General features: G+C 36.3%; 2 protein-coding genes across 3 annotated transcripts in view; one reads left to right on the top strand and one right to left on the bottom strand.

Annotated features, from left to right (window-relative positions):
* LOC134801424 (putative nuclease HARBI1) overlaps positions 1-24,874 on the top strand; it is a 143,208-nt gene that overhangs the window by 84,009 nt on the left and 34,325 nt on the right. The window lies entirely within an intron of this gene.
* LOC134801548 (uncharacterized) lies at positions 1,839-9,522 on the bottom strand. Of its 2 annotated transcripts, XM_063774144.1 has the most exons (6): positions 9,251-9,522; positions 7,001-7,949; positions 6,367-6,465; positions 3,275-3,393; positions 2,563-2,724; positions 1,839-2,069 (listed from the first exon to the last, which is right to left on the bottom strand). In XM_063774144.1, exons 2-6 carry the CDS (start codon positions 7,932-7,934, stop codon positions 1,839-1,841), a joined length of 1,545 nt encoding a protein of 514 aa, XP_063630214.1. In that variant the 5' UTR covers positions 7,935-7,949; positions 9,251-9,522. The 2 variants fall into 2 exon arrangements, with proteins under 2 accessions (XP_063630214.1, XP_063630213.1); XM_063774143.1 differs by lacking the exon at positions 9,251-9,522 and having other exon boundaries at positions 7,001-8,195.

The raw sequence follows: 24,874 nt of genomic DNA, 5'->3' as shown, positions 1-24,874 counted from the left end.
TGTCTAAATCGTCACCATAGATAAAGAAATAACTGCTAGATAGAAAAATCACAATCATTTTTCTTCCTTATTTCGAGGGTGTCAATAACTCAATTTCGCAAAAATTTTCACTTATGGTTTTTTCCTTAAGGCGGCAGAATTAGTTTGTGTTGTTTTATCACAGAGTATTTTTTACCAATTGTTCTCTTTAATATATCTACAATAGACAGGTCGTAGGTTTATAATAGTACCTAGGTTGAAAAACAAACAAAATGCAAATTAAACTTTAATATTTATTTTAAACAATTATTAAGTATCTCTACTGAGCGTGGCAGCATCTGCCGCTAAAGTATTTATTTCATCATTTAATTACTTAAAAATAACAAATACTTGGAGATCTTACAATGGAAAAATACTTAAAAATATTATACTCGCGAGATTCTTTGGAAAGCATTCTAAATTTCTATATTTGTACAAGCTTATATAATGCAATAAGTAAAATAATAATTTCAAAATAGCATTTACATGAACATGTATAGGTAATTATTTAACAAACAGAGCCATCGCAAACCTGAGAAGGCATTTTTTAACAACTGTGGCAAAACTTTTTGGAGGGGTTAAGGATGACTCACGCTAGACCGCGCCGGGGCCGGGCCGGAGCTTCAAGCACTTCGTTTTCTATGGAAAGCACCACGTGATCACCGATCAGCCGTCATAGAAAATGACATGCCGGATGCCTCGGCCCGGGCATCGGCCGGTCTAGCGAAAGTCATCGTTTACTACTACCCTTTAACTTGATTTTTTTAAACTAGTATTTTGGCTTCACTTTTTAACACGTCAGAAGTATGAAACTAGGTTTCTAAGTTTTTAAAATTCTTAGTCATATACTATGTGATAAAAAAATAACTGGCCATTATCATTTAGTAGTAAAATCTAGTAACTTACTAAATTACCCAGTAACTGGGTAGTCATAATGTGTATATAAAAATTGAGCAATGATAGGTGTTTTAGGAAGACATATTCTAAACTTTAGATAAACAATATCAATATTAGAAAACATCGTATGAAATATGTACAAAACTAACATAAAGATAATCTTCACAAATATTTTTTTTTCTAAGTATTTAATTGTACCATCATATAAAAATAATTATAAGTAATTATAAAAATTTAAAAATCGAAACACGAATTGATTTTCAAAACACTTTTTAGGAAGACAACTAGTTTACTACCATTAACTGGACTAAGTTGGTCCCTAAAATATATATTGGCCTATTAGTATAATACTACATTACATACATGTTTTCCTAAAAATGCTTCTTAGAGATCTTTTGTTTCTAAAACAAAGGAATAGTTTTTATAACTAATACATTGGAATAATTATTAAGTAAGCTTACAACTACAGTCTTTCAAATGAGCATTTTCATTGTAAAACTTGAGCTATTTTGTACAAATATCTACCTAACTATCTAGTAAAATTTTTGTACTTTAACAAAAGAAATTTTATTAATTATTAAAAAGAAAATAAGGTCATTCGAGATTTAATAGGACTTGGACTAGGACTAAAATATGAGATTTGTTTAGAAATAAAAATATACTTGCGCCAAATAAGGTTCTTAAGGTTGCCTACTTTTAACGGTTTAATACTTTTATAAGTGTGAATGGATTAAAATTATCGTAGCGATAAAGCATCGTCCGTCACCAGATCTCGGTACCCGCTGATACTGTTCCATCCGTTGAAGACATGGTGGTAGACAAGTCCTGGGCAGACTTGTAATGTGCTGGCGTGCCTTGTCATACTTCCAAAAATAAAAGGTATTGATCTACGGCTTTGGAAAGTATTCCGCCTACGCTACAGTTTATAATCTTTGTAGTCTAGGTACAGTCAATTTATCCCTGATGCACCTTAGCGTCGCTAGCTTTGCTGGCGAGCTCGGCACCATCTGTTCCTGCTCTATCCGGCGAGGTCGCGGTGGTAGACAGGTCCTGGGCACGCTGGTGATGTGGGGGTGGGACTTGACGTGTTTGCGGAGGGAGGAGGGGTCGGTGTATCGCTTGCCGCAGCCGGCTGCTCCGCAGGCGTAGGGTCTCTGGAAGATGGACATCATGATTAGAAACTGTTAGGTTTAAGATATCGGGTAGATGATATTTTCACGTCAGCCGGTTGCACCCGGCAATATCTTGTCAGTCGGAATATATAGCTATACGATAAACGGCCGTGTCTCATTTCTTGGCACCCTTTTCCCTCCAAAATAACAGAAACAAACTGTAGAAAACGGATAGAGAGCGCGTGTTCTAATATATGTTTTTAAGGGGCTTGCCGAAGAGCGATTGCATGTTCCCTTTTGATTTTATCATAGTAGGTAGTAAGTATTAGGTAATAGTCATAAACGTATTAATCTCGTGTACCGAAATTTTGCCTGGAAAAGATCGCATGAGACAGTGACGAGCATTCGAACGTCTACCATAATTATGACTCACGCTAAAATGGTTCGGGTCCTGGCAGAGCCTTCCGACACTACGTTGTCTAAGACAGGTGATCGGTGTGATTACGTAATGCTTTCTATAGAACTAAGGACTTACAGCATTAAAATGCGTCCTCTGATGCTTAGCCCGGTCCGAGGAGTTGGAGAACGCCTTCCGACAATGTGGCGCTGGGCAGGCGTACGGGCGCTCCCCCGTGTGCGATCTCACGTGGATCTTGAGGTTCTCTAGACGGGAGAACGCTTTGCCGCAACCTGGGTGCTGGGGTGTACAGATGTTGGTTAAATCAGGAGTTCAGGGATCACTGGACAAAATTTCTTTGAGTTACGACCACCATTTGAGTTGTCAAGAATTTCAATTTTGATCCATGTTTTTATCGCTAACTGTAGTTTTCTTTCAACAGGCAACTAATATCGACACGACAATTAGGTTGCGTTGTTTTATGTGAGTTCCTATGGCCACCTCCTGTGTTCATCATCAAATCAGCTCGATGGTACCATAATATTGCATCCAATATTCCATATTTGCTTTCTCCCAATTTACTTACTTAGATACGTATGTGAAGTTTCTGCTCAATCGAATAATGGGAAGCGGATCTAAATTGAACCTATCTAAGGTAAACGTACTAGTGCTCGACATGCTAATGCCCAATAGATGACACCTTGCCGTCACCTCTATTGACAATGACTTAAGTTTCAAGATGACATGTACTGGGACCGCGTCGAGCACCAGTACGTTTACCTTACACTTACAACATTGCAAGTTATATAAAAGCTTGTAAAAAGAATGAAACGGAAGATTATGAACTTACATGACAGCGATTAGGCTTATGTCCGGAATGAACCCGCATGTGTATGAGTAGCTTGTAGCGCGCGTTGAACGGGCGCCGTGCGCGTGCACACTCGCGCCACAGGCAGCTGAATTCGTCACCTGCAAAAATGGACATTCTGAGAATGTTATGACTGATTATTTAAAAGTTATGCTGTTGAATCACACTTCCGTCAAATTCAGTGTTGCCAGATGGTCACAAAAGTCACATTTTTCGTGACTTTTGGCCTTCTCGTGTGACATGTGCGTGACTTACGATCTTGAGGCAATTTTTGTGACTTTTAAGCTAGTCGAATTTTGGACAAGTTTAGTTCTGCAATTTATATTATTTAGGAACGCGGTGAACGCACCCAAGTTGACACTTGCACTGACACCTTGACGTTACATCCACCATCATGTTTATTATAATAGTCGTGGCAAGATGAGACTTGTTACCTTGACATGACGGTGTCATTTAGTTTGATAGTAGTAGTTATTTTTTTTAGTGTATGATTCATTTCTTTTAACCTCATATCTTGAATATCTGTACGAATAGCATTTGTAATTACTTCAGACAAAAGTTTTATCACAATATTTTCTACAAATTTGGTTATGTTCATTTTTACTCTGTGATCAATACTTTAGGAGCTACAGGCTGTTAAAGTTAAATAAGAGATAAAAAATAGACGGTTTAAGAAAACGTCGTTTTTTCGTAATTGTTCATCATAAATAAAAAAAAATAGTTTAGGATAAGCAAGCTAATCGACCTGCTCATATAATATTTAAAAAAAACCGGCCAAGAGCATGCCGGCAATGCTCAGTGTAGGGTTCCGTAGTTACCCGTCCGTCAAAATAGACTATTTGCAAAAACTCAAAAACTGCTAAACCGATTAGGTTCGCTATATTTTTCCTTGAAAGTTTTTACTAAGTTTTACTTTCACAATTTTTTAAATATTTTTTGGAGCCATGGTTAAAATGCTAGGGGAACTAAAGTGGAAAACACAACTTCTTTTCTTTCAGATCGATTATTTCTGAAAATATTAAGTTGATCAAAAATGGTCCTTAAAGACCCTTATTCATTTTAAAAGACCTATCCAAGACACCCCACACTATAGGGTTAAAGCGAGAAAAAAAATCATCCCCACTTAATGTATGGGAATCACCCTAAAAAAATATTTTTTCTAGTTTATATTTTACGACTTTGTCAGTGTAACAAATTTATATATTCAAGCCAAATTTAATAATAGAAACTAGAAAATGATATTTTTTTATGGTGGCTGCCCTACATTAAAGTGGGGATGAATTTTTTTTCGCTTCCACCCTATAGTGTGGGATGTCGTTAGATAGGTCTTTTAAAACGGATACGGGTCTTCAAGAACCATTTTTTGATCAACTTAATATTTTCGGAAATAATCTGAAAGCAAAAAAGTTGTGTTTTCCCCTTTAGTTCCCCTAACTTTTGAACCATGGGTCCAAAAAATATGAAAAAAATCATAAAAACATAGCTTAGTAAAGACTTTCAAGGAAAAATATAGCGAACCTAATCGGTATAGCTGTTTTAGAGTTTTTGCGAATAGTCTATTTTGACAGACGGGTAACTACGGAACCCTACACTGAGCATGGTCCGACATGCTCTAAGCCGGTTTTTTTTAGCTCTAATTTAACTTTAACAGCCTGAAGCTCCTAAAGTATTGATCGTAAAGTAAAAATAAACATAACCAAATTTGTAGGAAATTGTTGTATGATAAAATTTTTGTCCGAAGTAATTATAATGCTATTTGTACATATATTCGAGATATGAGCAAAAAGAAGAAAAAAGGTACCTTTAACCCTCCCTGCACTCTCAGCACACCCCTACCCTCGAGGACTTTTAGTATGTTTATCTGGACACCACAAGGGTACCAATTTACAAAACTATTACACGAATTATTTCCGCAGATTTTTCTAATTTGCTTGGGTTATTGAAAATATTAATTTTTTAACTTTCTCATTGACCCCCCAAAAGTAGCCCCCATGCTTAAAATTCATTTGTTTACGTTACATGACTTACATGTCCGTCTTTGGGTCACTAATTTCCACCAATTTGTACTAAATTTCAACTTAATTGGTCCAGTAGTTTCCGTAAAAATAGGCTGTGACAGACGGACAGACAGACAGACGCACGAGTGATCCTATAAGGGTTCCGTTTTTTCCTTTTGAGGAAACATCATAAAAGGTTAGTAGATTTTTTGTGAAATATATTATTTTCTGAATTTCTTCTAACAAAATCGATTTACCTACCCATACAATACAATAATATAAAAATGTGACTTGAGCAGCAAAAACGTGACTTTTAGGGAAACGAAACGTAACTTATGACTCCAGAGCCCTGGCAACACTGGTCAAATTGTAAAAAAGATTTTGTTTATTTTTTGTTCCTATCTAACTTATGCGCTTATTTACATCTAATCTACATATACGGTCGCCGGGCACTTTTTGCAGGGAGACCGACCGGCGTTTCCACAAAATGTGCCTGATAACCGTGTACATGTGATAGTTAGGCGCTTACGAATACCTAAGGTATGCGATGTAATTTTTTTTAAACAAGCAAAAGTTTGGAAAACTAACATGGGTACAGATATTTCCTATAAAAACATAAAAACTTTCTCTTCTTTCAAAGTTAGCTATAGTCCGTCACCGTCAAGTCATTTCCGTCAGTAGAAAAAAGCGGAAAATTAGGCACGAAAGGTTGTCGTCCCAAAGAAGATTTGTATTTCGCGCCTTTTAAAAGCCTGACCATTTTGAAGCCTGGCCTGATATATGATCATTGTCAAGAGGGCGCTGTTATTCTCATGTATGGGGTGACAGCACAGTATAGTATGAAAAAAATAGTTCCAGCGAAATCCCGCAACATATAGCGCGTGATCATATATGCCTATAGGTATATTCCTGGTCAGGCTTTTTTTACTACTGACAAAGTTGTTTGACAGACTATAGAATGTAGTCGGTAAAAATGGATTACGTATAACATTTGAACCACAACTGACATACAAATAATTGGACTTTTATATAAGTATATCCCTGTCTAACAACAAATTTAACGAGATTATTTATTACCTTTGTATGTATTAACATGAGCTCTTTCAATGTGTTCCACCAAAGTATTCTGGTTCGGATACCTCTCGTAGCAATGCTCCCATAAGCACACTCGTTCTCCTGAAAGTAAAATATAACAGGTTATGACATTTTAAACACCAATTTCCACATCTCGCATATCTGGCATCTGGTTATACTTCGTTTTTTTTAGCATTAGAAATAAGGTAAACACTCTTGACGTGTCTTTTAATTGAAAAACACATTTTAAAAATAAGTTACGGCAAATATGTAACAATTATGAATCTAATACGATCACTTATATTCTTCTGCTTTCATAAGTAATAGTTACTGATTTTTAAAAAGCGGTTTTCAATTAAAAGACATGTCAAGATCGCTTACCTTCTTTCAAGTTCTTTCTAATGCTAAAAAAAACGAACTATAGTTAAAAAAATCATCTAAATGTCACAGTAGTGGACAATCTGGACATGGTCCCAATAGCAATACCATCAATTTTAACTCAAAGCAATATTGGTGACTTACAGGATGTCAAATCCTAGGACGTTTACCTTAGATCCAATATGTTTACATAGTTTTTATTATTGATGTAGGGGTCGTTGGCACTCTACTATTTATTTAGTAAAAAAACAATAATTACCTTGTGATTTCTCCTTGGCTGTTCTTCTTTCAGTTGAGTAGTTGTACTTATTTTCAACATTAACTTCTTCATTCTCCCTCTCAAGATTCAAACCAAAATCATCCAAGTTAACAAAAAGTTCATCTTCGTCTAACAATTCTGAGTTTTCATCGTAGTAAGTTGAACTCTGCACGTCGCTCTCGATCGATTCTGACACTGAAACTTTTCTTCCATGTCTTTCAAAATTGAATTCCGTACAACTTGTCGGTGTATCTGGTAAAATGTAGGTTTTATCGCTATCTAAATTATACAAAATGTTGTTTGGATAACTGTATTGTTCTAAACTGTTAACCACACTTGTATTATTATTACTATTTACAATGGTTTCATTTTTTTGGCTATAGTACTGTTTATGTGGTACGTCTTCTACGTTATAATTGCAATAACGTTTTGCAAAAGCAGTTTCTATAGAAGGTAATTGGTTAGGTTCTGTTGGAGTAGCAAGATATTCTTCTTTGAAACCGGAGTTCGAATTTTCACCATCTTCTCGACAAAGCTCATCAATTAACGATTCGTCATCTATGTAGTCATTATTTCCTTCGTAAAAGTTATTTTCAGTTCTTGTTTCGCTATAAGATTCGCTTTTAAAACTATTGTCATCAAACTCGATGCTGTCTAGATCTAAGAGCACCTCTTTTATATTATGTTCCTTGATATTCTTATTAATTACTTCATCTATTATTTCAAAGTCAGTGTTGGGAGTGGTTCCATTGTTCCAATCGAGGACTTCAAAATCGAAGCTCTCTTCATTTCCATATTTGAAGTTATCGCTCTTCCTCTTATTACTTTCTATTTCTAAATTGAATTGCGACATGTAATAAGCGTGTAGGTCTGTGACGCCATCTGTCTCTTGGAACAGGCCGTCGTCTTCGTAAGGTGTGATGAATTCAGCCATATCGGGTTCATTTACCTATAAAAGTTCAGTAATCTTAAGACCATTGACATGTGGTGTTTGCGTTTGCGCATGTGGCTTCGCTATTATTATAAAAATAAACTTTCTCCGCTCGCGGCCATCTGCGAATTATAAATTTAATCGTTTTTTTTGCGTTGTATTACAGACTGGCAACACGTGTTAAGTGCTGCAACCTATTTTGACGAAGAGGAAGTTACCGTTAGCTAATGATACCTAAAGTTAGGTCAACTGTATTTTTGGATATCATTAAGCTATTGTAAGTGGTTATTTATCTTTACGGAAGATACCAGAAGCTACCGATTAATTATTATTAGGTATATCGCCTGCTCTTGCGTTAACGTACCTATTTGAAAACTTTTAAAAAATATTTTGCGAGTTCAACCTTTTGCACGTAATAGACATAATTTCTAGAAAGAAACGAATGAAAATACTATTTTAGATGGGTATAATTTTTGGGATATTACATTTACCTACATTTCAGAATGTCCAAGACATCAAAAATTGGGTATTTTTCATTTAATTTTTTACTTGACATTTTGTTAGTTAGGCATACGGACCAAAAATATATGGAACCATAGGGATGAATAAAACACGATCTATTTTTATTAGATTTAAAAACATCACGAGATATAAAAAAACATATTAAAAAAATAAGCAAAAGTTAACTATAGTTTGGCAAGCCTTATCCTTCTGTAAGAAATAGTATAATATATCATTAAGTAAAAAAGCGGCAAATTAAAAAAAAATTGGCGCGATTAGTTGGTCCTCCCAAGGATAATTTTAATTTCGCGCCTTTTTCTACTGGCAAAGTGAGTAAGCCGGAGTACATTATAGGTACCATTTTCGATCTTAAATCAGCAATAAATAAATGCTCTTTGATTTATCAAATTAAAATTGTTTTAACTTATTTGTTTTTTGTTAAACATAAACATGTAAGTATCCTTTTTTTAAAGTAATTGTGTACACAGGTACTTACATGTGCATTGATGAATATTGTATTATATTGTAACTATTGTACTTAATTACATAGTGTGTTATTTTATTATATTATATTGTTTTTATTCATGGGTACAAAAAAAAACAATGGAAAAAAAGATTCTGATTTTTTTACAAAGCTACCAATTTCTACAAGTATCTATATTTATAAATATTGAAAACAAAAATATCTTAATTCAAATAATTCATTATCACATGCCAATGTTGGTGCGCGACATAAAATAATAATTTAATTCGCCCTGTCAGCAGAAACGTTGACAGCACATTCCGAAAATAAATGCATAAAATAAAAAAAAACTTACCGATAACTAATCAATCACTGTAGCACGTCACTAAAACGGCGGGAACTGTCAACGTGACACATAACCTAACTTTTGCCGCGCAAACAAAATGGCGGACGTCCACACTCTCCCGTGACTCTTTCAGGAATAACAGGAGCACTTTGGATAGCGAAAAAACTATTGAAACTACACACATGTGCTTTCCACGTGGCAGTCTTAACTTTACAGCTGTATTTCCAAGATGTACCTCTTAGTATAATCAAAATAAGAATCATTTTAGCTTGAGATTAATTTATACAGCTTTGATTTCGGTTGGTCTTAGTTCTTTACACCCTTTTGGCGCCATACACAATCCATTTGAAGATTTTATTGATTCATTTGTCACTTTTTTCGTGCACAGAAGCGTAAAATTTTTAACAGGTACTTAAAATGAACGTTTTGAGATGAGTTCGTTCTTATTTTGAAAAGTTGGTATTTCTTTTTTTTTTTTTGCAAAATATGGTAGTGTTGGCGCTACGAGTATCACAAGAACGGCTATGATCATTCATTCTTACCATAGAGTCGGACCCATGTCGGACCACGCTCAGTTTTCTTGCTAAGTCAAGTACTACTACGTCAAGTAAAGAGTTTAATAGAGATAGGTGTGTAGGTATAGTTGAATTATCGAGAAGATGGAATTGCATTTGTAGTGGTTGTATGCTGATAGTACAAGAGAATAGAAAATTCAAATATAGAATGCCTGTAAACAAACAATACTACTACATATGCAATTCCACGCTCTCGATGATTCAACTATATATTATGTATGAATGATTACCGCCAAGTTTCTATAAAGTTAGCATGGTCAGAGTTTACAAACTTGCGGATGCTTGACATGCCCGTAGTGTTCAGTGTTAAATTAATAAATAAGTAAGGTGCCTGAGGTAGAACGTGATGTAGTACCTACCTTAGCTAGTAGTTAGTAGCTTTACTTGAACCCATTACCTACTTGAAAAATAAAATAAAAAATCGTGTACTCAAGCTTCGCTACAGCGCCAACTATTTAGAGCAAAAAGATATTTAAAAAACACACACAAAAAGAGAGAGCACCTAAAATTTGTATTTTGCATGATTTGGACAAAATGGTTAAAAAAAATTCTTCAGAACGATAATTGTTAAAAAAAAAAAAGACGTTCTCACTTAGCTACCTCCATAAAGAGAGCTGTCATGTCAAAGCCGAGATCCGCGCCGTCGCTTTTTTGCTTTCAAAGTGTTTTACAACTTTTTATACGAGTAGGCAGCTCACGCAGGTTGTACAGGGTTAAGATATTGCTCTTTGGTGATTGCTATTGGGTTGCTCTTTGATGATTAATGATTTATAGGGTAAAGGCTAAACATCCCTCATATATATTTCCTTACACAAACGGGTCTACCGCGATATAATTCCGACGTTTTAAGGTAAAAACAATGAAATTATATCGCGGTAGACCCGTTTGTGTAGGTAATTAAAGTGTACAAAACGCGAGAGTTTAAAGTGTTACCTCTCATATAATTGACATATTTCCTATGCAACACTGAAAGAAATTGCATAGCAGTGGGTCACAAAATTTTGTTGCTATTTAACAGAAAATTTGGGACTTGTGACGAACTACGTGTTACACTAGCAGTAGGTATTGGATTATGTTATATTATTAATGTTTTTATCATAATGTGCCTACTAACAAGGTGACTTTCTTTTATGTACGGAAGCAACACGTGGAAATCTAAGTCCATACAGCAGTCGTTCACCCAAAGATAGCGACATTGTATCTATTTGTCGATGCACGTAGGTCATAGATTATCTTCAATTACGCATTATTGAAATAAAGTTGCTTACGATATGTGCTAAATTGCTAGAAGATAGAAGTCTTAGGAGGAATACATATATGCCAGGAAGTTCGAAGAGACTTTTAATAAAATTAGGTTGGGGGTCATCCATTAATTACATCACACGTTTAGGGGGAGGGAGGGGGTCAAGAAAATGTGACATGTTGTGACAAGGAGGAGGGGGGAGTCATAAACTTTGTGACGTCACTTTAACTTCATCAGTAACCGAAAATGTATTTAAATTATTTTATACGTTAATTGTCATTTAAATAACAAGGTTTTGAAACGATAATCGTTTTTATTCGTTTAATTTAATTTCTTAATCAGTTTTGGGTTATAAAATTACTAAAATATTTTGTCAAAAATATTTTGATAAAATATTAAATAAATATTTGCCGATTTCGTTGAAGAAATGTGACGTCACACCAGGGGAGAGGGGTTTGCCAAATGTGACCAAGTGTGACAAGGAGGGGGGATGGGGTAAAAAAACCTAGAAATTCGTGTGACGTAATTAATGGATGACCCCTTGATGGTATTTAATCTATTTACCGTAAAATGGGGTAAGTAGGGTTTATGAGGGCAGTTGGGTTATGAATGGGGTGAGGAGGGATGGTAGGGGGGTGAGATGGTACATATTTTTTGAGCAGAGTTATCACATTGTTACGTAAATACTTTATTCTCTTGAGAATGCAATTATCCCTTCTCACTCAATTCCTATTCCCCCTAACCCCGACTACGGGGTGAGCCGGGATTTCCTACTATTTTGTGTTTATCGTTGAATTTATGAAATGAAACGACAGATTATCATTGAAAAACTAAAGTTCAACTACCGGAACACTTTTCAAGTATATAAATCAACGTGCCACATGAAAAAATAAACTTTTATTGAGGTTTGAATTTCGGATTTGTCCCAACTCAACCCATTTTACGGTACTCTAGCTTCAACGATTTCTGTCGATATTTCGTTCCGTTTGGTTTTTTATTAGTGATGTACCGACTATTGATTTGGCCGACTAGCCGACTAGCCGACTAATCGGCGCTCGAATGGCCGATTAGTCGGCTAGTCGGCCAGATCATTAGTTTCGTATAAGTTCAGGTGAAACCAATAGTTTTGCTCCTTTGGTTGTTCTATTCATCATAATTTAGCTTGGCTAAAAGGTGTTCTCTACAGGTTCAAAGACCTATCACAAGAATCCTCGTTCAATTTCTGTCTTTAGTTCTTTTATTTTGATATCCTGAGCAGACCGTCAGTACCTACAGCTTGTAGGAGGTATTTTCAAGGCTCTATTTCCCGTACGTAGTCGCCAGCTTAGAACCTATCCCCTGTGGTCAGCGTCTTTACGAGTAACGTGCCCTGACTAAGTCTCCCAATTTTGCAATAACATTAATAGTTCCTCATGGCTCCACCATTAAAAAAAACAAAAACTGAATAATAATAAAAACATGTAACTATCGAACTTGCACATGAAATTACACGAGACCTGTAGAGGAAAACACCAACATACGATAACGATCAAACGGTCAATTATATGAACAAAAGTTTTCGTATGCACCCTGAATAGGTATTTTAGTAAAAAAAACATAAAACATATGGTAAATATTGACTGTTAATTTCTTTTTTTTCTGTTTTTCTTTAACGAATAAAGTGCCGACTAATCGGCCATTTTTGCCGACTAGTCGCCGACTAATCGCCGACTACAAATGTGGCCGGATAGTCGGCTTTCCCGACTAGTCGGTACATCCCTATTTTTTATACAAATATACCAAGGGCCCTTCGTAGAGCACGGATCGGTTCGGAGTCCAGACAGAGTCCAAATAGTTAAGTGTTTTTTAAACGGTAAAACTGAAGATAAGCTTCGAGGGGTTTTAATCGCCAAAATCCGCGTTTTTCCTTTTCATGAGGGTCAGGGTGTCTAGCCAAGGCGGCAATCGTTAGCGCTACAATAATAACGAATTTAAAGCTCTGTGTCTCTCTATTACTTTTCCATATTAGTGCGACAGTGGTAGAGTTGCGTTTCATTCGCTACGGAGCGTAAACGATCGGCATGTTGGCTACGCACCCTGATTTCATGTGAAGCTGAAGGCCGCGCTGCAGGAGAGTAGAGCTCTAATACGAACTAAAGGTCAAGTGTGATAGAGTCTGCTAGGAAAGAGAAGAGTCGTGGAATATATGGAAAAGAATACATTAAGTGACTTCTCTTTCCACATAGAGTCTAACTCTCTTTCGCCTAGTTTTAATAATATTAAAAATTATATTATAATTTTTGGCACAGCCACTTTGTCAATAGAAAACTTAGAGCATTTAGTAACTGGAGACGAACACGAGAAACAGTCTGCCGATTTTTGCGGGGGTGGGGACGTCAAATGTATTGCTATATCTACTTATATGATTTGTACGTAACGTACAAATAGCCATGTCAGTCCATACAAAAGTTTGCACAATTGTGCAATTTTTTCGGCAGAGGGGTAAGCTCTTAAAGGCGACTCCAGTTATTAAATGCTCTGAGGTAGAAAAAGCCGGCATATTAAAAAAAAATGAGCTCGCATAGAAAAATCGAATTTAGCGCCCTTTTCTTGTTGCGTGCGTTTGAGTATAAATTAAATATTGCATGACTGGCAAACAGAATGTCATAAAACAAATAAAAAAGAAATAGTACATGGCTGGTATAATAGCGGGAGTGATAAAAAGTAAAAGTTTGAAATAAGAAGAAAGTGCACGCGCAGCCGATGCACTTATGGATGACACGTGTGACGAGATGCACCGAGCCACGCACCAGTGCCAGATGGGCATTTCTCAGGAGGGCCATTTTAACGTGTCCGGGGCAATAAATGATTGAATTTACTGTTCAATAAATCTGAATTAATTTAGGCATGATCTTCAGCCTATATTCTGTCCGGGACACTATCAAATTATTTATTTATTATTTATATAATACCAGAAAAAAAAATTCAAATGCCAAAAATGATGTTCGGTGGGAGTGTCCCGCACCCAGATTTTATGAAACAAAAAATTATTACTCAAGATGGGGCATTAGATCGGAGTTATTATGGTTATTCACGCATAAGGTATTAGTTAACTTATCATATTCTTTATATCACAATAATGTGTTTGCTCAACTCATTGCATAAAACCAAATTTACGATGTGTCCCGGGCTAGTGCCTGATTTCGGTGTAATTTGCAAAACATGTCGGTACTCCTTCAAAGTTGTAAACCAGGAACTCAGTGTCTCAAACATAGTATGCTTTAGTTGTGCCTTAACCATTGAATAAAGTAGAGGTACAGTCACAGTATATTAAAGTGATTTTTTAAAGGTTTCCCAGTCCTTCGGTGGGTTTGGTTCTATGTTTTTTTGAGATCGGTGGTGCAATTTACTCCGAAAGTTTTAGTGCATTTGTCGTTATGCAAGTGATTAAGAAATCCTCAAAAGTACGTAAATCCATCATTATTACATCTCCTCTGTATCACTCATACTATTTCTGTAATTGCTGAAAAGCGATTAATTTTGACATCGCTGGTGTTGATTTCCTTGGTTTCGGTGGATTTTTTGACCACCGATATCAAAAAAGTGATCACTGAATTCAAATCCTGCTTTGCAAACTAGTTTGTTGTACTAATTCATCACACCTAAAAAGTGCAAGATACGTCGTATAAACGTAAAATTATGTTTGTAAGTAAATTAAGCCATAATAGGTACAAAAATACACTAGTTTACTATGAGTAGTTTTTTAAACCAGACGTGTGTTGAAACTTGTAGACCCAATGTTTCTTTCTCTGTCTTGATATTCTCTTCAAACCAATGAAGTAATATTATGTTAATTGTCCTCTGTATCACCTGAGGCCCTACACCTCGATAGCTTTTACACGTGTCAGCCATGTTAAATGAATGCAGTCAATTGGATCCCACTTCTTTTAAAATAACTTGTATTTGTAAGTACTATGCAAGGTGCACCCAAGGGACAGGATGTTCAGAACAAGGGATTAAAAATAAAGTGGCCGTCAAATGTCGAGATCGCTTCAAAGGCACTGAGCGTACCTTACTGATCAATATTTCTAAAGGATAGCCATAGACACAAATTGAACATAGCAAATGTTTTAACACTCCTCAATGTCTTATGTCTTTATGTCTAAATATAGGAGTTACAATTTAGCTCATGTGTTTGAGGGTGCTGGAGATCATAATTAATAGGTAAATCTTCAAGCATTAGTCGACCACTTCAAATAGTTTTAAATTGATGGAGTTCACGCTTTAAAACTCTGTTATTCAAAAATACTTGTTTTCCGTATTTCATCATATTGCTTTATAAGTGCATTAAATATTTTACAAGCATTGAACACCACTCAAAAATTTCTTGTGTATCGGGTGTAGCTAACATAATTAAGTTTCTTTTTGATGCGTGTGCGGTCGGATTGTGTGAAACAAACATCTTCTCCTTCATGGCACTAATGTGCGAATTTGTGGTCGACATGTCTAAAACTCGTTTCAGGACCATGCATCGCCCTATTATATGAGGACAGTCAAATAGTATGGGATATCTTCTAGACATGTTGTTATACAAGCCGTAACAAGGTTATTTTAAAATCTTGGGTCTATATCTATTAAATTTATGTAAGCTTTCGAGATCAGTAGCCTTGTTACATCGCTTATAATCAAATAAGAATGAAAAATATGATTAAAATGTAATATAATTGAGATATAAAAATGAAATGTGATTTTTGTGTATGCATTATTGAATTCGGTGACGCCAATTGATTTCAGTGCTGCACATGATTTCGGTGTTTTTTAAATCTCAAATATCTTAAAAACTATAAGGTTCTAATGGAGGCCTCCAGTACCAATATTTTTTATATTAAGGCTAGATTTTAGGAAATAAAGTCGCATATCAAATAAGTTAAAAAAAAAATTTGGCACCGAAGTCAGGCACCGAAGGTCATCTCTGAGAATCGCCCAGATATAATAATTAATTAAGTCAATGAAGCTTAGAAACCTATATCACAATTAAAAAATATATACATATATACTTTTTTTAATGCTTCTTCAGTGGCAAACAAGCATACGTCCCCTTGATTGTAAGCTCACTGTAGCCTATGGACGCCTGCAACTCCAGAGGTGTTACATGTGCGTTGCCGACCCTAACACTCCGCAGCTCCGCACCCTCGTTGAGCTCTGGTAACCTCTCACCGGCAGGAATACAACAGTAGGGTCTAGTATTATTTGGTTGCGGCCAGTAATATACTAGTAAAACAAAATTGCCCAATTCTACCCAAAAAAAACGAACGGTCAAGGAATTTTATTTCAGTACCATTTCCCTTGTCACAGTGGCAATACCTAGTAGAGGTGTAGCGGGGGCGCAGCGGGAATGCTGCCTGCGTGATGGGCACCTTGCCGAGGGGCCTAGGCTTAGAAGGTAGGTTTTATAAGGCACTTAATTATTGAGTTTGTATTAATTACGTTAAATAAACAATAATTCCAGAGGTTCCTAGCACTTTCATATTATCACAGTGATAAGGTACTAAATTGTACGGAAATTAAATTCTTTGACTGTACGTACAGTCAACTGCAGTAATATGTTACTCTTCGAAGAACATGTGACACGCTCTTATTTGGCTTAAAACAAATAAGATCGCGCCAGATATTTTTGCGGCCTTCGTTGTGTAACATATTATTGCATGTGACTGTACCTATATAATGTATGATTTGGCCTGACTGAAATTATAGTAATAAACCTTAAGAATTAGTTGACTCCTACAGCTGAGAAACCAAATCCATCTCATACCTATCTTAAAAAATTGTCTAACCGATTGGACTGTAAGTATTGTTACCTATAGAAAAATACATGGTACATATAGTAAATACCAATTAAAAAAATTGTGTAGCAGAAATCTGGATTTTAAAAATATAGTCGTAAAGCTACACTTATTAGGTTTAAAAAAATATATAGTTAGGGCGAGCGAAGCGAGCCCTATCACTAATCGACGAACTATGCATTCTTGTGGTACACTTTACGGAAAAACTACTGCACTGTTAGGTTTGAAATTTAACATAGTAAATTAAATTCATGTCTCAGGTGTGTTATCAAACATAAAAATATCATTTTATAAACCTAAAAAAATAAAATAAAGTAATAACACTTTGTATTACTACTAGCGCCATCTGTTGGCAAAATGATGAATTAACATTCGTGCTAATGTTAATTATTTCTTTCTCTAACAGATGGCGTTAGTAATAAATAAATAAATAAATATTGGACATTCTTATACAAATTGACTACTTAAGAAGGCTTGTGTTGTGGGTATTCAGACAATACGATACCTATGTGGTGTTTTCAAGTTTAATAATGTCGATGGCGCTTACGCCATTAACAACGATGAATACCAAAGTGGGTACAATTTTGGATTCAACCCACCTCGCTTCACTTGGTTTGAAATTCCCATTTTAACAATTAAGTTTTTGTGAATACCTACTAGAACAATCAATCTTGCTGTATATTTACTGCGGAGGTCAATTTACTCGTATGTTTTGTGACGCTGACGATGTGATGATCAGTCATGTTGTGCATGTTTGTGTTGTGTAGCAAACTTAAATCGGGTATTTTCAGTTCGAGATACAGTTTTGGCGCCATTCATTTATTACGTAAGACGATTTTGGGGTGGAGGGGGGTCGAACATATCTTATTTTTTCTTACAAGGGGCTGGGAGGGGGTTTTCGTAGTTCTTAATCTCACAAAGATGCGATATTTTTTTTAATTTCTATGAAATTATGACGTTTAAAATAATACTTCCACACTCTATGCTATCAAACACGGTGCAGAGTTAGCTTAAACGAGCTCAAGTACCTTTGTACAGGTACAAATAAACATTCATAAAATTTTTTTTTTTTAAATAAATTATATTGGTGGGAGGGGGACGGGGTCAGCCTATTCTTATTATTTCTTACATAGGGGAGGGAGGGGGTCAAAAGCTGGCAAAAGTTGTCTTACGTAATTAATGAATGGCGCCTTTAGTGTTACTATTGCTTGGAACTGCTAAAATTATAAATAAAGATAAGCATAATTAATACAAACTTCAGTGACTTAGGGCCGATACAGACGGACTACAACCCGACTGCAACTTGTATGGGAACTGCACGCCAATCGAAACGTCGGCGTGCAGTTCAGCAAAATGACCCACTACCCTGGCAGTACCTAGTGGAACTCAGGTTTGGTGTAACAAAGGCACATTATGGTTTGGTCATCCGACTCATCTTGATGGGCACTTAGGAGAGTAGTACCCAAGATAGAGCCGATGCCGAACCCTGGCAGTACCTAGTGGAGCTCGGGTTTGATGCAACATACATAGACACACGCTGTTTTGGATATCCGACTCGTCATGATGATCACTGGGTAGATCAGTACTTACAGTACCCAAGATAGCTGATGCTGAACCCTGACAGTGCCTAATGGAGCTCGGGTTTTATACAACATAGGCACACGCTGTTTTGGTCATGCAACTCGCCTTGATGAGAACTTAGGAAAGTAGTACCCAAGATAGAGCTGATGCTGAACCCTGGCTGTACCTAGTGGAACTCGATCAGGTTTGATGCAACATAGACCGTATAGACACACGCTATTTTGGACATCCGACTCGTCATGATGAGCACTTGGGAGAACAGTACCCAAGATAGAACTCATGCTGAACCCTGGCAGTACCTAGTGGAACTCAGGTTTGTTGCAACATAGGCACACGCTGTTTTGGCCATCCGACTCGTATTGATGAGCACTTAGGAGATTAGTACCCAAGATAGAGCTGATGCTAAACCCTGGCTGTACCTAGTGGAACTCAGGTTTGGTGCAACATAGGCACACGCTGTTTTGGTCATCTGACACGTCTTAATGAGAACTTGGAAGAGCAGTGCCCAAGATAGAGCTGATGCTGGACCCTGGCTGTACCTAGTGGAACTGTGTGTGTTAGTTTATGTGCGGAGCAGCGTGATTATCGCCAGTAGGTGTCCAGACGGGATATTTTTTCGATCAATTGTGTGGAGTGGACGCCAAAATAAATTCAAGAACATTGGCTCGCTGACCCAACATTATTATGTAGGAAAGCCAGTTGGGTTTCTTACAAAAAGTACTGTGCGACCGTATAGGATGTAATAAGCACTTATGAAATTGTATATTACGTGTGGATGATATTGGCAATTTGATTTTGTCGTCTGGACACGTTTTTAAAGGACAAAGTAAAAGCTGTAACAGACAGGCGTACCGGACAGCAACCGGTTCGGTACGTTAAGGGGCCCACTGATTAACAGTCCGCCGGACGGTATCGGCCTGTCAGTTCTTCGGAACTGTCAAAATTTTGTTCTAACTGACAGGCCGATACCGTCCGGCGGACTGTTAATCAGTGGGCCCCTTTAAGGTAGAAAACCTCCGCGAGCCCTTACAAAGCTCTGCTTTTTGCTAGTTTATTATACAAATCTGTTGATAAATGGGAGATAAAAAATAATATTAAGTGTGGGTCAGAGTGATCTCATATGAAGGTGGGAAAGTTACTTATAATTTGTTCTAGAAATTTCATTTATTGTTAAAAACAAACAAAGTGAAATAAAAAATAATAAATTATAATAAAAAATATTGTCCTGCCTTCTTCGTCAGTCGTGACTCGTGTAAATTGTACACTCATAAATAAGTATTTTACGATAAAATTTGACATTTGTGTACTTATAGGCAAAATTTAGTCATACTTCATTAGAAGAAACTATTTTTAAAAAGCCATCTTACATCGCAAAAATAGCTTTCATCCTTGAACAATGTGTGCCACAAGGATTAAACTAAGACACATATAAATGCTTACAAAATGAAATAATTATTTATCTCCATCAAAAGGACGAGTTTAGGTATGTAAGAAAGTTAGGGCTTTTACGTCCATTTTATTTTGAACAAAGTAATCGTAACACGTAATGCTCGCGATCATATTGACAACCTTTTATTTTTATCGTTTTACTATTTTACACTCTATACCATTAAGATAAAGTTGATAAACGTATAAATTTCATCGTCACTATAACAAGCCTGAATAATGCCTAAATACGTATTATGAACCCTATTACAATAGCATCACCGTCTATAATGTTATAATGTAATTTTGATTTTACGGTTTTAACTTTCCAGAAAATCATGGCAAAAAGTCTTAAGTAACTTATTTTTCCTCACAAGTAAAGCTCTTTATTGATTGAATTGTTGTGTTTGTTTGATGCATTATTACAATAACACTCATTACTTAGAAGCAGTTAATTTATTTGTGTTTTAACCGTTGATCACCTAACTGCGGTAGTTGCATGAGTGTTTCATGTTTTAGGGGGGTCGTTGGTTCAAGCCCCGTACATCAATGTTTGATTGTACAAGCTATACAGCCAACGAATTGGATTTTCTACCATTGCGGTTCCTTGCACAGTGACTAAATCAAAAATAAAACTGAACTGACACGGAAGAATATACAAATGGGTCTTTGCTATCGCAAATCTCTGAAATCCACGTAGAATATTTTAAAATAAAATAAATAATTTAAGCTGCCTAATCGCTTTCATATCTACTATATTAGACATAGACAGAGGAACTTTCTGATTTGTCCTTACTCCCTGATTCTCTTCTTCTTGATCGGGACACTCTTGACAGAGCGGTCGAGGTCATCATTGGAAGTCTCCCTTTGTGACACGTTTGACGGCTCGCCTCCACTCCTCCCTGACGGCTGCGCGTTTAGCGCATTCGTGCAAGGGGCCGTCCACTCCCTGATTACCAATCAACAAATTATATGGGAATAAAAAGATGTTTCTAAAAATACTTTTCTGTCCTTCGTAGAGCGAGAAAAACTGTTTGTCTTTTCTATTTTTTCCATATTTTCCTAAATTAAAAAGTTAAAATTTAACACGCCCCCCTTGAAGCTTTATCGCAGTTTCCTCCGGTGTAATGTAATTAGAATATTGATTCATTCATTCTTTAGTTGATCATCTCCAATCCGAACTCTTAAAAACCTTACTACATTTCACTACAATGTAGTATCGGTACTTATCTAAAATAATACTCCAATATAGTAATATTCTTAGAAAACTAACATGTTTCTCGTATACCTAACGATGATAGCTAATGATTTATTAACAGAATAGTTTGTATCTAGGCCACAAGATGAGCATGAAATGCTTACACTTGTCCTAGCCGCAACGGTGCTCAAACTTCAACATTTAGTTCAACAAACATTCTTTTATTTATTTTATAGTTTGGCTGTTGAAATAATTGTGTATATGCAAAAGTATGTAGGTATATATACCTAATTATTGATTCGAGTAAAATATACATTTTGGGCTTTGCATTCTTCTTAAGTGAAGTAATTTGCAGTGCCGGATTAACCCTTTTAAGCAAAATAAGCACTTGCTTAGGGCACCATGTCTATGGGGCTCCAAAAAATATCGAAAAATTTTCGCGCTATAATTATCGTGGGACAGATATTGACGATATTGTAAGGACAGTTAAATAATGATTAAATTAATTGATATTCGAGACATGACCCTCATTTTCATATACTTATCCAATTAATCTTTTTGCATCAGTATGTAGGACTATTATAGGTATTTATTTATTTATTTAAACCACATACAACACCATTCTTGCAAAAAATACCATTGCTTACTATTAGCTTAGTGGGACAAGCTTATATAATCAGACACAAACGAGTTACTATCACAGTAAACAACATAGTTTTACAAATGTCTTCAATTCAAATTAATTCCAACTAGCTTTCAGAAAAAATAGTTTACGACTGAAGCCTATATACCACATCTACCTATCACAATTTAAACTTTGGAAAAAAACACAAATTTTCCTCATTATCATCCTCAGGAGTTCTGCCGACCTTACTCAATACAACTACATAGAACTATGTAGAGAAAGTTAAAGTTTGAGAACCAGTGATCATCGCGGTGGTACACCGAATTAACACTCGTGCGCACCGCAGGACACCAACTGCGGCCTGCTGTATTTAAAAACTGGAGCTATGTTTGAACTATAGGTACCCACTCTAAATTTTAATTCTATAATTTTATACTGATTTAAACTTTCACGATTATTAAACATTATCAAACTACACAACGGGACTTAATCGCGTATTTAAGTTTTAAGATTTACCTCCGACGTTTCGAGGACGGCGTTGTCCCCGTGGTCTCGGAGAAGACTGGCTCAAGTCATGGTTCATGGTATAATATTATACTACGCCTGGTACTCTATTCCCGTCTTTTCTAGGTCACCTAACTGACACAAGCCTACGTCATCATGCGACAGCGCTATATGATAATATGCGATAGCGCTATATATAGCGGCCATGTTATTGTGACGTAGGCCTGTGTCACTCTGGGAATAGAAGACCATGTTTTATTAGACCATGGCTCAAGTTGACATCAACATCTTCTAGCCGCGCGAGTTTTTCGAACTACCCGCAGTTGGTCTTGTCTATCAGTTTGAACGTTTTGCGCACTAGGGATGTTACTCTGTCGACACACAACACTAACGATATTCGATTTATCGACTGTCGATATTCGTTTCCGCTTACATTTGCTAATGACTGGATTCCACGTGGATGAGATCTTAAAACCCTCGTCCCTATTAAAATTGCAATGTTTTTTGATTTCAATGGCTTCCCGCACTTTTCTACTGTAGAAATGGCGATCCGTGGAAAGGATTTTAGGGTTATGCAGCTCAATCCAGTGGTTTGGTCCTGACTCCAGCAAATGCTCAGCCACGGCAGACTTGTTCACCTGACGATTTTTGACAGCTGCGATATGTTCCTTAACTCTTTCTGCTATGGTGCGCTTAGTTTCTCCGATATAGGAACTACCACAACTGCAATCTATTTTATAAACGCCAGGTGACTGAAACGGAACGTATCTTAAAACTTAAATACGCGATTAAGTCCCGTTGTGTAGTTTGATAATCTATAATTTTATGTTAATACCTTTACTACTAATATTATAAATACGAAAGTAACTTTATCTGTCTGTGTGTTAATGTGAAATTAAATTTGGAGTGGAGAGTGTTTTAGGCCCGGAGAAGGGCACAGAATAGTTTTTATCAATAATTATCCTTCTCAGTCCTGGATAGAAGCTAGTTATTAAATAGTCTGAATCAAATAAAGGATCTATAAATCCTATAAATACAATAAATTGTATTCAGAGCAACTAAAAAAAGACTCATTAATAAACTAGGTAGGTACAAGTTTATTTTATTTTAATTTATTTGCACGGAGTTTGTTTGCAGGGCGGGGGGTCAACTATCTCTGCGGCTGTACGAGTGTACGTGAGGGTAATATTTGTGAAGAATCAGTTTTGGCGTCATCTTGACGTTACGGTTACGGCCTCCAAACTTTCAAGAAAAGAGGGTATAAAGGCTGGCAACGCACTTGCAACCCCTCTGGTGTTACAGGTATCCATGGGCGATGGTAATTGCTTACCTGTTTTGCTTACTTTTATGCCTCATTAAAAAAATATACTTTTGTGCATAATATACCTTATGTTATGATCAAATCAAGCTGATTTAATGATGGAAAATGAAGGTGATCATATCTAGGTACTGTGTGATAAAACAACTTAACCTCAATGCCAAATATTGGATTTTAGGGGGGGAAATTATCTACACGAGCAAAGCGTGTAAGAGTTTAGTCTGTAGGCGGCTGGGAGGAAAATCTCCAGCGCAGTATCGAGTCGGGCATGCTGCCGGATACCGGGCTGGCAGTGTCCAATGATGTACCTCCACCACTGACAAAAAAAACTGCTCATTGCATTGATCTTGGGCACCTGAATGAGTTTAAAGAAAAACACAGTCAGCCCTAAGCTTACTTAATACCAAAAATTTTAATTTTCAACAAGGAAACTTATATTATTCTTATTTGCCTCTTGTATGATCCTTAGTGTCATTTTTTGTGGTGTTTTTCCTTGATTTTTTAACGTCGATGTGCTAAATTTCCAATAATTTTCTCATAGCGGCCCGCAGTTGATGCCTCATAGGCAATACAGCACATGTCCCTACAGAAATAAATACAAGTAATTGTGCGCACGCCCAACTCGTGGCAGAAAAAATATTTAAAAATAAACCCCTTCGAGCCCTACATCTTTTTTAATTGTTTACGAATGCGCTTTGAAGATGGTTTGTTTAGATAAAGCCGATATGAAGATAATGAAGTTTGTTTTATATACAAATAAATTTAAGGTAGAGTCGCATTCTTTGAGTAACATGTGTAGGAAAAGTAGGTAAGTACCTATACATTTTGATCGACATTATTTTACCCATTTACTTTATAAACTCATTACAGACTTACAGAGGCATTACTTTATATTACTTTTGGACAGATTTTTTTTGACGTGGCATGCACGAAAAAGTTTGACGTTGAGGACAAATCTCCATGGTAACGTTGTGGACAGATCTCCATGGTAACGTTACGTAATGTAATAGTAATGTTTTCTTATGACGTTATCACTTATCACGCAAAATTATCGTCCGTCAACCCACGACAGAGAACCATATTTTTTTGTTGTCTTTTTTATCGTTACCTAGATTTGGATTAAATTTGGCTAATTTCAAGAGTTGTCAAGATTGTTTTACCTTCATGGTCTCATCGGAAGATAAGCGCTAGAAGTCGCACTTTTTCCTTTCTATGTACCATCCATCCATTTTTCAGGTATATTTTTCTCTTGTATTTTGTGCTAATTAATAAATTATTTATTTTCTATTATAAGTACTATTCCGGATAGGTGGGCTAGTATAGCCACCGAGTGGGCGCCGCA

This window comes from Cydia splendana, chromosome 22 (genome assembly GCF_910591565.1).
Source record: "Cydia splendana chromosome 22, ilCydSple1.2, whole genome shotgun sequence".
NCBI lineage: Eukaryota > Metazoa > Arthropoda > Insecta > Lepidoptera > Tortricidae > Cydia > Cydia splendana.
The sequence above is the reverse complement of the archived record's forward strand: the minus strand, read 5'-3'. Positions and strand labels throughout refer to the sequence as shown.